General features: G+C 43.2%; 1 protein-coding gene across 2 annotated transcripts in view; it reads left to right on the forward strand.

The window, feature by feature from the left end:
* MAML1 (mastermind like transcriptional coactivator 1) overlaps positions 1-12,830 on the forward strand; it is a 49,245-nt gene that overhangs the window by 27,908 nt on the left and 8,507 nt on the right. For both annotated transcript variants that reach the window (XM_081938034.1, XM_081938035.1), the window contains exon 2: positions 4,168-5,568. In XM_081938034.1, the coding sequence (XP_081794160.1) occupies positions 4,168-5,568 (1,401 nt within the window). The remainder of the gene's footprint in view (positions 1-4,167; positions 5,569-12,830) is intronic.

Genomic DNA, 12,830 nt, shown 5'->3' on the forward strand with positions numbered 1-12,830 from the left:
TGCTTGGCAAAGTTGTCTCTCAACAGATGTCAGAATAAACTTTGGCTTTTATCATTTACCTAAGAGCTGCATTTTCATACTGGAAATATATCCTATTGTTTTTTTCTTTGGCTGGGCAAATAATAGTACAGGTTATTTAACATTCAAAATTACGGCTGACCTCTCCACAAGCTAATTATGACCCCACTTCAAAATTGCAATGGCTGCAGCAGGCCTGCAGTTGTTTGCCCTTATGACCCACCACAGGGTTGCTGCAGCACACTCCTGTCTTCTCCCATCCCACCTCACTAGAAGATTGCAGCATTTGGGCCTTCTCCCCACATGTCCATTACACCCCACACTTACCTTCTGAAACATTCCAGGTCTCATGTTATGAGAGGAGAGCAAGTCACGTGTCCCTAGGCTGTGCGGTGGTGACCAGAACACAGACACCATTTTGTGGGCTGGACAAAAAGGTGACTGTGCAAAGAATAAGTTATCCTAGCACTCTAGAAAGCCTTAGAGCTCTTCAAAAGGTAACTTGTGAGAGAGTGTTCTGCCTTATGGGCTGAGAATCAAGCCTAAGCCATGGAAGGACCCAATGGGAGTGGGAAAAGGTCTTTTGGCACCCAAAGTCCCCAAAAGTGGGAAGTAGAGCACAGGGTGTCTTGAGGTTGGGGGAGGCGTTGAGGGGAGCCAGGGCAGGTGGGCCTGGGCCTGTACTAGCCCTTCAATAGCCTCCCCCATCCAGGAGGCATCGCACACTCCCCTTAAGGACCCATAAATTCATTTTACATTTCACTGGGGAGAGCAGGAATGGGGTGGTGTTAGGCAGTGTGTTTCACCTAATGTCTGCTGCGACATGTGACCGTAATGGGCAGGCTCCATTGCAACCTGATTTCAAAGACTACCTGTATAGTAAACTAAAACAGTTTTGGCTTTACTCTTTTTTTCCACATATTTTAATCCAAATATATAGTCTACAATAGTGGCCCTCAGGCACCAAGGACTGGTTCTATGGAGAAAGGTTTTTTCCGGACTGGGGAGTGCGTGGTTTTATGTGCTGCTTGCATCACAGGCTTGGGGCTTTGCTTGTTTGCGTGGCCAAGGTGCTCACATGTTGTGGATCTGTGCCAGTCCACGGACTGGGGGTTGGGGACTCCTGTTCTCTAATACTATTGATTCCATTCATTTGAATTTATTATGCAGATACGCTTTTGTTTAATATACATTACAAATTCTACCTTTAAACTTTCCTTTTGAGAAAATCATATCCTTGAATTGCAGTATTCCAGTTATGGAAATTACCTTACCAGGCCACTGTTACATTTTTAAAATTATATTTGTGGAAATATAATTTTATAATAAGGTTAATGTAAAATAAACTTAATATTTATTTATTAAGAGTTCAGACTCATCCTGTTTATTTTCTTTCCTCAATATAAACAATAGGTGTCATGAACCTTGCCCAATAATGCTCTTCCTGATCTTTTATTGAATAGTTCAATAGGCCTGTTACAGCAGCTGTTTAACTTCCTGAAATAGTGTACAAGTATTTACCTGAGGTTATTATTTCATGGTTTTTATCTTCAATGAGGCTCAAGATTTAGCATCCCATTCTGATTGAGTCTCAGATTATTACCAGTTCTTTTAAAGTACAATTCATTTTGTAATAACGCCAGTCACACAGATAACTTGGAAATAGTCCCAGAAACTTTAGAAGAATGTTTGGTGAAAGAAGTGTATATTTCTGCCCACTTTGATACATGGAAATGAGAGTTGGGTACATCGAGTAAAACATGAAAGTGAGTTGACTCTATGGGGGTAGATTATCTCAGAAGTATGTATGATGAAACAGATAAGATCAAGAATGAATGGGTGATGAAAAATGTGGATTGAAATGTGTGACGTATATAAAAAACATAATAGGTATTCTAGTCTAATCCCCTGCTTAGGCAGGAGACTGGACCATTCTGAACAAAATGGCTGCCCAACCTCCTCTTGAAAACCTCAAGTGATGGAGCACAAAAATGTACATTCAGTTGGATTAGTCATATACAAATAATGAGTCTGAAAAACCTCCATCATGTTTGGAGTCAATGAGCTCTCCAAAAAGATAAAAATGAGAAATTTGGACTTTGGGAAGAAATGTCAGAAGAAGACTGCTGTTCTAAAAGAGGAGCCAATGACCACAGAGGAATGAAGAGCTGGCAAGTAGACTGGCTCTTCATAATTCTCCCTGGATAAGGAGATTGCCCACAAGTGTTCCAGACAATTGTTCCTCATGAGGAGACTGCAGGACAAAAATCTGCAATAGGTTTAATGCTCTGGGTAATGAGGACGCAATCATCTTGCTCAAATGGGCAAGTACCTTTAAAAAGACAATAGGTTCGCATACCTCTTTTCTAATCACTTTTAGAAGTTGCTTTGAATCAATACGTTTTATAGCACTAGATGAGTTTTATGAGTTTTATAGCACAGCTTGAGTTTCCTTCAGTTGTTACAAAAAATGTTTTAAATGCAAGTTTAAAGACCATCATAAATTTGGAATAAACAGCCAAAGATTTGGGTCCAGATAAATGTGAAATTGGAAATAATTACATAGTGAGAATATTTCCTGTAGGAAAATGCTTTTCTTTTGAATTCTTAAAAAATGATATGAGATTTTAAAAATTGGACACTAGAGGGAACTAAAGATTACAATTTTAAAAAAAAACACTTAAATTCAACTTATAATTCAGAATGAATCAATATATTTTAACATTTGACATATTTTTGAATAATGAACCTAGAAGTGTCTTTTAAAGAGTGTCTACCTCTATAGATAAGACTGTGTTTAAAAGACATCATGGAAGAAGAACAAGTTTTAACTAACAAGATTGAGAGCTACTTAAAAGTGGTTTTAAAAATGACAGGCAGCAACAATGATATGAAAAATATGTTACATACAGAACATTCAAAAGAAACTGGCTGATGTCTTAATAATTAAAAGAGGTATACAAACCAAGAGAGTGGCTTGGATAATTTTCCTGTATTGGATTTACAAAAGAGGCTTGTTTAAGGCTTTGAAAAATTTTATAATAAGGGATTAGAAAAAGGAAACCAAGTTCTAGAACATTATCTGAGGGGACTAAAGATCAAGACTGTTAAATGTAAATGGAAGGAAATATAAAGATGGTTTCTTTGATTAAAAAATATATGGTGTTATCTCTGGTAACCCTTAAGGACTTTTGCTGACATCACTTATAGTAGTTTCATGTTTCATTTCTAGTACAATTATCTATTTAATTGCCCATGCCAGATTTAGGAACATCTCAAATGAACAACTATAAAATTTATATCTGGTATCAAATGAGAGGGTAGAATTTTACTAAAAAGTAGAGGTTTTGAATTAAGTCTTGACTTATGAGAGAGATGCTGTTTGTGCCTAGATGTTGGTTATTTCTAGAAAAGCAACTCCACTGCTAACTGTAAAATAAAAAAAATTAAAATGTTTTTAAAGAATTCTGAAGAGAGAAAGTTTGCTTTTTTATTATAATCTTTACAAATCAATTTGTTGAAGTTTGCCTCTTAGTTTGGATTACCTTACCCCTAGAAAGTAGATGATAGTGGAAGTAGTCTCTTCTGTCCTTAAAGCCTGAGTAAGAATCTTAGAGTAATTGAATCTTAAGAGCATATTGTGAGTGCAATTGTTTAATCATTTATCACAAAAATATTTTGTGGAAGAATCACGTGCAATCATGTTACCACATTTAGCATAAAGTCTTTAAGAGTACAAAAATTTGCTTATATGTTTTTAAACTATTTATCAATACTTATTTATCACTTTTATATGATGTTTTCAGTCATCTCCCATTCCACATCTGATCAGTTCAAAGCCATTTCAGCATTACTATAATTTGGATGACCTCGGATTTTTCCTTGTATCTAGGCTACAAGGAAAGTTAGTAGTCGCCGTGGAAGTGAAGTCTAGTTGAAAGAGTTAGTCAATATTGCCAAAAATATTTTACATGTGCAAAGGTCCTTTATTTCTGTTACTGCAGAATGTGCGTAGTTTTCTAAATTAAAAAAATAGTTGCTTGAAAGAAATGTTAACCCATTATATTTCTGTGAAGATTGCTAGCCTAAAAAATTAGATTATTTAGATTGCTGAAGCAATAAATTAATTGAACTTTATTTTTCTTTCAGCCGCTTCATGAAACTGTAAAAAGGAAACTTGATAATTCTGTTTCACCTCAAAATGGCGACCAGCCAAATGGCTTTGGGGACATATTTCCCATGCCCAAGAAATTGTGTCATGATGATGGTCTTGGTGGGTTGACTGGCTCCTCCAATGGAATACCTCCTGTATCCCCTCTACATCAGCCTGACAGCAAACCTTCCAGTGGAGAAAATTTACAGCTTAATGGAAAACATTCCATTAGCCTAGATGGAATGAGCAAAAAGGATCTGCCAGATTCTAGCCTTCAGTTGAATGGAAGCAGTGGTGCTGATGACTCATTTGCTATGGTTATTAACAAAGAACTCAAACAAGAACCAGATGATCTTCCTTGTATGATTACGGGACCAGGAAGTTCGATATCGCAAAACAATTTGATGTCTGATCTTAACCTTAATGACCAAGAGTGGGAGGAGCTAATGAATGAACTAAACAGGTCAATGCCTGATGAGGATATGAAAGACCTCTTTACTGAAGACTTTGAGGAAAAGAAAGATGCTGATCCTTCAAATTCAACTGCACAAACTCCTTTACCACAAGATATCATTATAAAGACTGAATTTTCCCCGGCAGACTTTGAACAGGAACAAATAGGGTCTCCACAAGTCAGAACTACCTCTACTGGCACGTTTATTGGTACATCTTCTATCCCTGTTACTGCTGCTTCTCCAGCAGTTAGTAATTCTCAAACAATGTTTCAGCCTTCAAATCAGTCCATGCCTGAAAATCCCAACCAATCAATAATGCAACCAGCAAGCCAGGCCCAAAACGTTCAGAGGCCTCTATCTAATACGTTATTATCTGGACAAAATACAGGGAGTGCCAAAGAGATGTCATCTGCTAAACAGCTACAGCAAATAGCTGCTAAGCAAAAGAGAGATCAATTGTTGCAGAACCAACAGCAGGTCCACCCATCCAATCAAATTTCTAGCTGGCAACAATCTGGACCTTCTCACAGTCCATTGGCTGTCTCATACACTATGGAAAATCCAACTAGCCCTTCTGTTTACCAGCAAGACTTCAGTAACCAAAAGCTCCTGATACCCAATATGCCAAACAAGAGTTCTCCTAGAACAGGAGCTAATTATCATGGTGGAAATATGCTAAGCCATCAGCCAAGCAACATAAATCAGAATTCTGCATCTAATCAAAACTCTGTGCTAGATTATGGGAATACAAAACCTCTTTCACATTACAAAGAATGTGGGCAAGGAATCACAGTATCCGGACAAAACAAGTCTTCTATGTTAGCATATCTTCAGCAACATCAGCAGTCTACGCTGCCTCATATGAGCGATGAGCAGAGTGGGATATTTGTAATGAAGAAGTCTGGAAATATTGCTTATAGGCCTTTAATACCACACAATCAGGTAAGTGTTTCTAGCAGCTGGTTGGGTATAGTAAATATACTAATTAATTTCATAGTATATGCTGTAAATAGCCTTATAGGTTTCATTTTAAGAGGATAATGGAATTACTAAAATCAACTTTTCACTTCAAAAACAGCATGGGAAAAGTTACTTAAAATGATTTCTCGGTATATACCAGTAGTTTTTCCTCTCTGCTTTCTGAATTGTGCTTTCAGGATTAGTGTACAGTTCAAAATCTGTTAACCATTAAGGAAATTGCTTTTTTTTCTGATAGCTTTTTTAATGAAAATTATTAGTCTTGTAGAAAAGAAACTGAATTTTGGAAGTTGATTATAGTTTTTATTCATTGTAAAAAGCTCAATATATATGCTTTTTATTATTTGTGAAAAAACTCCATGGATATTACCACAAACCTACACAGGTCATTAAATGTTACCGTGTTTCCTCGAAAATAAGACAAGATCTTATTTTCTTTTGCCCCACAAAATATGGCCTTGGGCTTATTACAGGGGGAGGGCTTATTGTTTTGGGGTTGCCGGGCAGCTGCTCCCTTGCGAAATTGCTCCCGAAGTGCTGGGCACAGCCACAGGGCGAAGCAGCCATGAGGTGACCACGTTCACAAGCAGCCGCCCAGCAAACCCCCTCTCCAGTCGGGCAGAGTGCCATTCACTGACCTAGGGAGTATCCCTAAGGCACCAAGCCACGTGGCGCTCTGCCTGCTCCCCAGCTCCCGTGGCTTGGCACATTTGTGATACCCCCTAGGTCAGTGCATGGAACTCTGCCCGGCTGGAGGGGGGGTTGCGTGAGTGCCTGTTCCCCCATGTCGTGCTCCGAGCATAACCTCTCCAGCTTCCAAGCTGCAAAACTTGGCTGCCGAGTCTTCCAGCAGCCGGCTGCCGGACAGAGAGTCTTCTGGACAGAGAGTCTTCCAGCAGCCAGCCCACAACCATAGAGTGCACTCCTAGAGCGGCCGCTGCTGGAAGACTCGGCAGCCGAGTTTTGGAGTTTGGAAACCGGAGAAGAAGTTATGCTCGGAGCGCAGCGGGGGCAAAACAGGCGCTCGCGCAACCCCCCCTCTCCAGTCGGTCAGAGCTCCATGCACTGACCTAGGGGGTATCCCGAATGTGCCAAGCCGCGGGAACTGGGGAGCGGGTAGAACGCCACGTGCCTTGGCACCTTAGGGATACCCCCAAGGTCAGTGAATAGCGCTCTGCCCGGCTGGAGAGGGGGTTTGCCAGGCGGCTGCTCGTGAGCGTGGTCACCTCATGGCTGCTTCTCTCCTGAGGCTGTGCCCGGCTCTTCGGGAGCCCGCTCGCAAGGGAGCAGCCGCTTGGCAACTCCCCCCTCCGGCCAGACAGAACGCCACTCCCCAATCTAGCAGTATCACGAAGGCGCCAAGAAACGTGAATGCCTTTCCCTGGCTCTGGCGCCTTGGCGCCTTCAGGATACCGCTAGGTCAGTAAGCGGTGCTCTGCCTGGCCGGAGGGAAGGGTTGTCCAGGGGGCTTATTTCGGGGGTGGTCTTATATTTTTGCTCATGCGAAAAATGTGGCAAAGCGTTAATTTCAGGACAGGTCGTATTTTCAGGGAAACACAGTATTTATGAAGTGAATGTTCAAGACCAAATGAAATTTAGGGCAGGGAAATTATTTTTTTAAATTGCTGTAAAACTTCATTAGATACCTACCTCTTGTCTACCTCCAAGAATGAAGTGCTTGTGGTAATCAAGGAAATGTTGGAACAACATAGCCGTGTTTGCCATCTCCTATTGAATGACACACTAACATATATGTTGTTATGCATTCATTGCATGTATACTTCTTGCATAGCTCACTTTCCTGTTCTCCTATTGCCCCATAATAGAATAGGGAATATATAATATTTGTTGCATAACATTGTACTAAATCTGATTAACAAAAGAAGAAATACACAAACAGAGACATACTTGATTGCATTCGAAGTGAAATAGGGAAAGAAAAAGAAGCCTGAAACATTCCATTATGAAACAGCTCCGAAGAGTTTTCTTCAAATTGCTAAAAAAAATCCTGTTTCTCATCTCTCTGACAACAAAAGACCAAATCAGATATTGACTGACAATGTATGTTAATAGGCCATTTCAGCAAATAAGATATATCTTTCCAGATGCTGTACTTATGCTGTTATCAGGGAATGTTGAATGTGACCAAAATGCATTTAAGGCTAGTAATGTAGACTATACTTTTTCTGACTTACTAAAATAATGTCACATGAAAGCTTGAGTGTCCAAATCTATGATGGGCAAACAAGATAATATCTGTAGCCTGACTTGTAATTCCTCTGGCTTACTCTTTTTCTGTACTTTGCATAAAATTACACAATAGCATAATAGGTATGTAGGTACTTAATTCCTTATTGTGACTAACCAACGATAGATATTCCCTTAAAAATCAATACAAGTAGATTTTTCTTGATAAGTATCTGTATCCCATCTCAAATTCTTCCACAGCACACAGAGAACAACCGTTCAGGTAAGCCAACGGTCTTTTACAATAGATAGGATTGTCTTGACTTATTCTCCTGTGCATTGCTTGGAGTGTCCAAGCAAGGGTTAAATTCTGTCCCACTGCCCAAGGACTGGATTGAAAATTCTTTGGCCACGCCTTCTGACTCCTTTTAGCTGCAGTTTTTTCAATTCAGTCCAAGCCCATCAGGATGTATTTCACAGCTTTAGCTGAAATTTTTCTTTTTTTTACTTCTTAGTCTGCCATCCTTCATAGGCCACCTTTCCCCCAGCTGCCGTGAATCTGTTGGATTCCAGCGTGTGAACCTACCTTCCTGGACTGGCAGCACTGTGTCCATTTGGCACGCGCTTGCTCCTTCCTCATCGTGGTGGTGAGTGGGGCTACAATCTGACACCCCCCCCCCCCCGACAGATCGCAGTTTCTCCATTCTCGGCTGTCGCAATTTGGGCAGCATGAAGGAGGATGCCATTGTCGAAGCTCCCGAGGAAGGGCCCTCCAGCTGGCAGGACAGGCCTTACAACAGGAAGGCGGGCAGGGCTGCCAGGGAGACCATAAGGGAGATCGGAAGGCATCCTTATTCCAGGAAGAAGACAACAGACCAGGATAGGGTGGATGCCAGGCGCCAGAAGGCCTTAGAAAGGCAATTTGATACGGTGCAAAGGCAGAATATCACTGCATAAGTTCATTGTGAGGACACCCCGGGGAGCCCGGGATCTTCTCAGCCGGGTCCTCCCCTATCCTGCAGGGAGACCCCCAAGGATTTTCCTCAGACCAGTCCTATGTGGGATCCAGATCTTCTTCTCCTTCTATCAGTAGGGATGCTGATCTATTCAATTGTGAGGTAGCTGAGAACAGAGATTCTCCTCCCCCTCCCTCCTCTGCCTCCCGCAGGCCTTCTTCAACAGCTACCACTAGGGCGGGAACTCGCCCGGTGGAGGATCAGGGCCCCTCCCTTTCGACCGAGATGTGGGAGGCGATCGCTACTGTAAACTCCCAGGGCATCACCCAGGGCCTCAAGGAAAGGGATGCTAAGTCAGGGGGTGGGCACATGGGCAAGTCCAAGGCCTACAGGCCTTCCTCGTCTCCCCCCTCTGTCATTAGTGCTGGGTCAGTGTCAGAGGAGGAGGATCTTGCAGAACCACAGCTGTCAGAGGACAAGGAATTGGTTCCTGATAAGCCCGCCTTTGCTGGCTTGTTCAAATCCTCGATATTTAAATCAATTTTGCACAAGGCAAAGGTCATTACTCATGTGGAGGTGGCTGCTTCCATCACTCAGGAATCTACTGATCCTGCTGACCCCAGTGGGGGGGGGGGTTATTCGATGAGAATATTCAGGCTCAGGAATTAGTTCCAGCGCCCAAGTTATTTAAGGATGTAATGCAGCGCCAGTGGGTATAGCCAGGAACCTTAGCGACCCCGAGGGTAAGGACAAGCAGCTTTACGCCGTTGAACCTAGCATGGAAGATCTCCTCAAGCTTCCAGAGGTCGATGTTCCTGTGGCTGCCCCCATTTGTAATTCTGTCCTTCCGCCTGATCTGTTGGAAGGTCTTAAGGTGGAGGACAGAGAGGGCGTGTCACAAGACCCACCAGGCCGCAGCGTGGGCCATATGGGCTTCCATTTCAGCCTCCTTTTTCGTCAGAGCCTCCATTGCCTGGCTTCGCCAGCTGCTCACCCATATTCCCCAGGGGAATTCTAGGCTCCGCCAGGATGTTAACAAAATATTGGCGGCAGCCGAATATACTGCGGACGCATCCCTCAATGCAGCGAAGTTCACCTCTAGGCCATGGCTTCCAACGTCACCTCCCGCTGGCTCCTGTGGCTTCGCCATTGGAACGTGGACATGAGGTCCAAGTGGAAGCTTGGTTCCGCTCCGTTCAAGGGATGTAAACTGTTCAGGGATGCTCTGGACTCGGTCCTAATTGAAAACAAAGACAAGCGGAAGGTCATGCCTTCTGTCTCCCACAAACCGGATCGCAGATGATCCTCCTTTCGAAAGCAGTCATTTCGAACGGCTGAGCCGCAGTCCAATTCATCTTCATCCTCTTCTACCTTTCAATGCTCCTATTCCCAGGGATCGAACCGAGCTCAGGGCCGGCAACCATTTCGAGACAGGGGTCGTCACCAGCCCTTCCAAGGGATGTCCGAGCAGATTAGCTAAGCAGAGCCACTCTGGATCAGTCGGAGGGGCATCTTCACCTGAACCTGTTTCATCAGCTGTCTCTCAGATACGGCACACCCCTGGTCGACCTCTTCGCCACTCTGGAAAACACCCAACTTCCCAATTTCTTCACCAGATATCGCTCACCGCAGGCGGAGGGGGTGGGCGCTCTCAACTGCGTCTGGCCCACATGCCTCCTTTACGCTTTTCCACCATTGCTGTTAATTCCTTCCTGAAGGAATTCCAGGAAGATTCTGGTGGAGCGAGCGGAGGTGCTACTGGTGGCACCTTACTGGTCACGAAGATCCTGGTTCGCCGACCTGACCAGCCTCTCCATTGCCCAGCCCTGGAGAATCCCACAGGACTTGGTCACTCTCAGCCGGGGTCATACGTCACCCGGAGCCCCAGTGGCTCCAACTGACCATCTGGCACTTGAGAGGGACCTCCTGACTAGGGCCAGTTTCTCCAGCCAGGTCATCCAAACCATTCAGGCAGCTAGGCGGCCCTCCACCGCCAGAATCTACTGAGCACCATGGTCTGCCTTTACCGGGTGGTGCGCTCTTCATCATCTTGATCCACTCAGGTCGTCCCTTCCACAAATCTTGGACTTCCTCCAAGAGGGGTTCGATAAAGGACTGGCTCCGAATACCTTGCGGCATCAGATTACAGCATTATCCACCGTTTTGTCCATGGATTCCCATTAGCCGCTCAGCCATCATCCCAGAGTGCGTGCCTTCCTTAAAGGGGCATCAAACATGTGTCCGCAGGTGGTGCATCGCTACCCTACCTGGGAGCTTGCAATGGTGCTCAGGGCTCTTTCTGAATCACCGTTTGAACCGCTCTGGGTTTTGTCCATCCAACATCTTTCATTTAAAACAGACTTCCTCATCGCCATCACATCGGCGAGGCGAGTGTCTGAGTTGGCCCTGTCAATTAGGGAGGACTTGTATCTCATTCATAATGACAGGGTTGTCCTTCGTTTGGACCCCTCATTTGTTCCGAAAGTCAATTCATACTTCCACAGGGCTCAGGAACTTGTACTTCTGAATTTTTGCCTGAGGCCTAGTCAACCTAGAGAGCACCATTGGCACACTCTCGACGTGCGACAGATGCTGAAGAGATACATTAAGCGGACGTCATCCTTCTTGCGCTCTGAGACCTTGTTTGTGTCGTTTCAGCCAACAACCCTGGGCCGTAAGGTTTCCTCATCCACTATTGGGTGCTGGCTCAAGGCTTGTATTTCGCTTGCCTATGAACATGAGGGAAGACCGATACCTTCCAGACTGACCGCACAATAGCTGCCTGGGCTACTCAGGCCTCAATTGAGGAGATCTGCAAGGCTGCGACTTGGACAGCACCTTCTTTATTTGTAAGACACTACAAATTGGACAAAAATGCCTCTGCAGATGCAGCCTTTGGGAGACGTGTCTTGCAGAGTCTTTTTTCCAACAACTCTTAAAATTTAGCATTGTGGGCTGCATTTGTTGCACCCGCCCTAGTGACATTTTGCTTGGGCGTGTCCCTTACTTGGATACTCCAAACAGTGCACAGGAGAATGACCATTGGCTTACCTGAAGGGTCGTTCTCTGTGCACTGTAGGAGTGTCCAACTCCACCCTGGGGTGAAGTCTTCTGGATGATTTGGCTCACAGCCGTGTGAACATCCGTCTCACATAAACCATGCCTTCATTGAAAAAACTGCAGCTAGAAGGAGCCAGAAGGCGTGGCCAAAGAATTTTCAATCCATTCCTTGGGCAGTGGGACAGAATTTAACCCTTGCTTGGATACTCCCGCAGTGCACAGAGAACAACCCTTCAAGTAAGCCAATGGTCAATTTCTCAATTTTCAAATTCAGTATCAATATTCACTGGTAACTTTAATGCTATGTTATGATGGGTATTAATGCCACAGTGCTTTCTCCCTGTTATAATGCCTAATTCTCTCCCCCTTAGGGATGACCTCATGGAAATCTAAAGATAATGGATTTTACTTCTTAGTCTCCATGAAATTTTATTTGTGGTCATTTAATGGATTATGCCAGGTGATTTAAGAGCAACCTTTGATTCAATACTATATAGCAAATTCTGAAGGAAAGTAATCAGAATGGCAACTTAAACTATTCTAACCCAAAAGGATGCCAAAATTTGATGTATTCTTGCATGATTATTTAATTTGCATATTAATATCAGAGTTGGGATTTTCGCTGATCCAGAAATCCGTCCATGTATGCTTCTGTATGCTTCTGTATATTAAAACTGATCCCTGAACAAACAAGGATCCTAATACTTGCAAAATTTCAGTTGGGTCGAATTATAGCTTTCACTTGAGCCAGTGGAGGAATTTGAAAGTGAAATCCATCTTTCTCTACATGTAATAGTAATTAATGCTTACAGAATTAAAGGATCTTATTCAAATTTCTCTTACTCTAAATATCCAAGAAATGCTAAACCATTTGTTTACCTCCTCTTTCATTTATCTTCCATAACCAAGAAATAACTTTTATACCAAGATCTGCAAAACAATCACTGCATAACCTAAAACCAAATATTTAAGCATATCAAAATTATTACTAAGCTAATGCAATTAGTCCGATTTACTCTCATT

This window comes from Natrix helvetica, assembly GCF_964273705.1.
Source record: "Natrix helvetica genome assembly, chromosome: 1".
Taxonomy (NCBI): domain Eukaryota; kingdom Metazoa; phylum Chordata; class Lepidosauria; order Squamata; family Natricidae; genus Natrix; species Natrix helvetica.